A 3,939-nucleotide genomic window follows, 5' to 3' on the forward strand; every position below is an offset into this window, starting at 1 on the left:
GCAGGAGAGGAAGGCCCTCTATGAGGTGGATTGATTCAGTGACTGGGATAATTGGAATGGGAGTGTCAGAGATGGTGCGATTGGCACAGGACAGATCGGAGTTTAGGGCTGTTGTACATAGGGTCGCTATGAGTCGCAGGCGACTCGACAGCACGTAACAACAACAACAACAAAATTAAAATGAGTAGCAAATAGTTATAAAATATTGTGGGCTTGTGTTAGAAAATATCTATGCCTATTTTTTAAATACTTTTTTAAGTTGTAGAAATTATAAACATAAGAAGCTGTTGACAACCTATTTTGGCAATAATACATGCTCATTGTAGAAAACATGGAAAAGCACAAACAAGAATAAAATGATCTATTGCATTTTCACTGCCTAAAGTTAAGCCATGAGACAAGGAATATCATTGCTGATGTTGTCAGCTGGATCTTGACTGAAAGCAGAAAATAGCAGAAAGATTTTTGAATATGCAAAGATATTTGACTGTGGATCATAATAAATTGACTCACACTGAGAAGAATGGGAATAGCAGAACACTTACTTGTGCTCATGTGAAACCTATACATAGGTCAAGAAGCAGTTGTCCAGACAGAACAAAGGAACACTGTGTGGTTTAAAATCAGGAAAGAGGGGTGTCAAAGTTGTATCCTTTCTCTGTACCTATTCAGTCTGTATGCTTACCAAATTATTTAAGAAGCTGGACAATAAAGAGAATATGACCTCAGGATTGGAGGAAGACTTACTAAAAACTGTATTAATGAAGATGACACAACCCTACATGAAAAAAAAATGAAGACAAGTTGAAGCACCTACTGTATAAGAACAAAGACTACAGCCTTCAATATGGTTTTCTTGTCAGCATCAAGAAGACAAAAATCATCAGCACTGGACCAATAGGCAACATCCTTATAAATGGAGAAGAGATTAAGTTTTCAACAATTGTATTTTACATGAATTCACAATCACAACACCCTTTGTAACATCAGTAAAAAATAAAAAGATGTGTAGCATTGGAGAACTCTACTGTCATGGACTTTTCCAGAGTTCTAAAGAGCAAGTATGTCAGTTTAAAAACTAAGGTGCATATGATCCACACTTTAATATTTTCAGTTGCTTCCTCTATGCATCTGAAAGTTGGATAATGAATAATGAAAATGTCTTTGAAATGTAGTGTTGGCAAAGATTATTGAATAAGCTATGGACTGCTAAAAGAACACACAAATCTATCTTGAAGGAAGTGCTACCTGGAGCTCCTTAGAGGCAACAGTGGAGAAACTTCATCTCACTCACTTGGGGCATGTTTTCAGAAGGATCCAGTCCTTCAAGACATCATGCTGAGAAAGAGTGCTGCGAAAGAGTTAAGAACGCTGAAGAGATGGATTGATACAGGGACTGCCACAGTGAACTAGAGCATGACACATCTTAAGGATGGTGCGGGAAAGGGCAGGATTCAGCTCTGCTGTTCACGGGTCATCATGAGTTGCAGTCAACTTCATGGCATCTAACAACAGTCGAAGCCAGTAGTAACATTTTGACATTTATTTGTAATAATTATGGTATTGTGCAGATACAGTACATAACATGAACTTGAGATCCTGGTGTACATTTTACTTTGTAATAGTTCTTTTTGTTTAATTTGGAACTATTTCTCCTGACATTAAACATTATATTTTAGTTTCTTAATATTTAATTTTAGGACTCTTTCATGCTTAATGAATTCTCTATTATATATTCAAATTATTTATAGTTTTAATTTATCATTAACACTACTGTGTAAAAACCCATGTGTTTGAATCCTCTGATTTCTTCAGGGGAGAAGGCAAAGAATTACACTATGTCTATATTATATTCTCTTAAGGTACACATATGGTATTGTGACTTCATTCTCTTCCTTTTAAAAAGGCATGAATTCATATTGTTTGCAGGTAGATAGAGGTATGTAACTACATTTACAACATTTTCTTTATTCATCTTCTTTCTGAATTTACTCCAATTTCCAATACCCAAGTGATGACTTAAGTATCATTTCTGTAATGCACATTTTTGTGTGTGTCCCCTTATGGACCTATATGAGAATTTCTTCAGTGTTTGTTCCCAAGAGTGGTATTTCTGGGTTGGAAAGGAACTCATTTTTACTAACTACTAAAGATGCTTACCACTGGGCTGATGGGCAGAATCATGATAGACAGTGAAGAGAGTGAGATTGTTACCAGCTTCAGCTAGCTTGTCTTCACAATCAACACTCTTGGTACCAGAAGCCAGGAAATAAAAAGGTGAATTGCATTGGGGAAATCTACTGTCAGAGACCTCTCCAGAGTACTGAAGAGCAACTATGTCAGTCTTGAGACTTAAGGTACACCTGATCCAGGCTATGGTCTTCGCAATTACTTGCTATGCATCAGAAAGCTGGATAATGACTAAGGATGACAGAAGAAGTAATGCCTTTGAGCTGTGGTGCTGGAGTAGAGTATTGAATATACCATGGACTGCTAGGAGAACATACAGATTCTTCCTGGAGAGGGTGAAACCAGGCTGCTCCTTGGAGACAAGGATTCTGAAGCTTCATGTGACATACTTTGGGCATTTGCAACGAGGGACCAGTCCTTTGAAAGGTATATCATACTTGGAAGAGTGTAGGGACAGAGCAAGAGAGGAAGGCCCTTGATGAGATGGACTGATTCAGTGTTGGTAATGGGTGCAGGTGTGTTAGAAACAAAGAGGTTGGCTCAGGATAAAACAAGGTTCAGAGCTGCTGTACATAGGGTTGCTGTGAGTCGCAGGCACATAAGGCACTTACATAACAGCATCCACATTCAATTTGTTGTGCTTTTATTCTATATCATCTGCTTGTCCTCCAGAAAACTTTTAGCAGTTTACATTTCTATCAGTGGTACAGGAGAGGGCATAACTGATGGATTCTAATACCCAAACTAATACTTCTCCATTCTTTGTTTTTAGCAGCCATGGCAATGACAGGCTCAACACCTTGCTCATCCATGAGTAACCATACAAAAGAAAGGGTGACTATGACCAAAGTGACACTGGAGAATTTTTATAGCAACCTAATTGCTCAACATGAAGAACGAGAAATGAGGTAAAGACTTTTGTTTGGAATAATTGTCTCATGATTGTGGCATTATGTCCAGTATCACAAAATATTTTATGATAATTGTTTTCAGCCTATTTATTAACATCCTATTCTGTAACAATGAAATGACAGTGTAATGATTTCTGAAGGTGTTTCTAGTAACCACTATTTCTACTAAGTCAATAGCTCAAAATGTCATTGTAGTTTATTAAAGTAATTAGACCAGATTCTTAGAGACTGTTGTGGTTGAACATTTGAGCTGTTTCCATGTTCTTGTGATAGTGAATAGTGCTGCTATGAACAATGGTGTACTAATCTCTGTTTGTACCTCAGTTCTCATTTTCTCGGGGAATAGTCCATGCAGTGGAATAGCTGGGTCATATGGTATTTCTATGTTCAGCTTTTTGAAGAAATCCCAAATTGCCTTCCAGAGTGGTTGTACCATTTTACAACCCCACCAACAGTGTATACGAGTTCCTGTCTCTCCACATCCTCTCCAGCATTTATCCTGTTAAACTTTGCCATTGCTGCTGGAGATCTTGAGATGGTATCACATTGTGGTTTTGATTTACCTTTCTCTTATTGCCAGTGATTTTGAGCATTTCTTATGTGTCTGTTGGCCATCTGAATATCTTCCTCTGAAAATTCTTTCCATGTCTTTTGCCCATTTTGTAGTTTTATTATCAGTCTTTTTCTTGTGGAGGCTCTGTAAGATCTGTAAGCTTTTGATATGAGATCCATGTCTGAAATAATAATACCAAATTTTTTCTCAGTCAGTAGGTTTTCTTTTCACTCTGTTGGAAAAGGTTTTTGTTATACAGCACAGTGAGGAAAAAATTGTGGTTTT

The 3,939-nt window shown here is 37.3% G+C and overlaps 1 protein-coding gene across 1 annotated transcript in view; it reads left to right on the forward strand.

Moving 5' to 3' along the window:
- The first annotated feature begins 2,815 nt into the window (after positions 1 to 2,815).
- The window catches only part of STK38 (serine/threonine kinase 38), a 49,671-nt gene continuing 48,547 nt past the window's right edge, over positions 2,816 to 3,939 (forward strand). The window contains exon 1 of the mRNA XM_006882036.1: positions 2,816 to 3,098. Coding sequence (XP_006882098.1) covers positions 2,968 to 3,098 — 131 coding nt within the window. The 5' untranslated portion in view covers positions 2,816 to 2,967. The remainder of the gene's footprint in view (positions 3,099 to 3,939) is intronic.

Source organism: Elephantulus edwardii, unplaced genomic scaffold, assembly GCF_000299155.1.
Source record: "Elephantulus edwardii isolate Elephantulus edwardi_28Jun2011 unplaced genomic scaffold, EleEdw1.0 scaffold00017, whole genome shotgun sequence".
Classification (NCBI taxonomy): domain Eukaryota; kingdom Metazoa; phylum Chordata; class Mammalia; order Macroscelidea; family Macroscelididae; genus Elephantulus; species Elephantulus edwardii.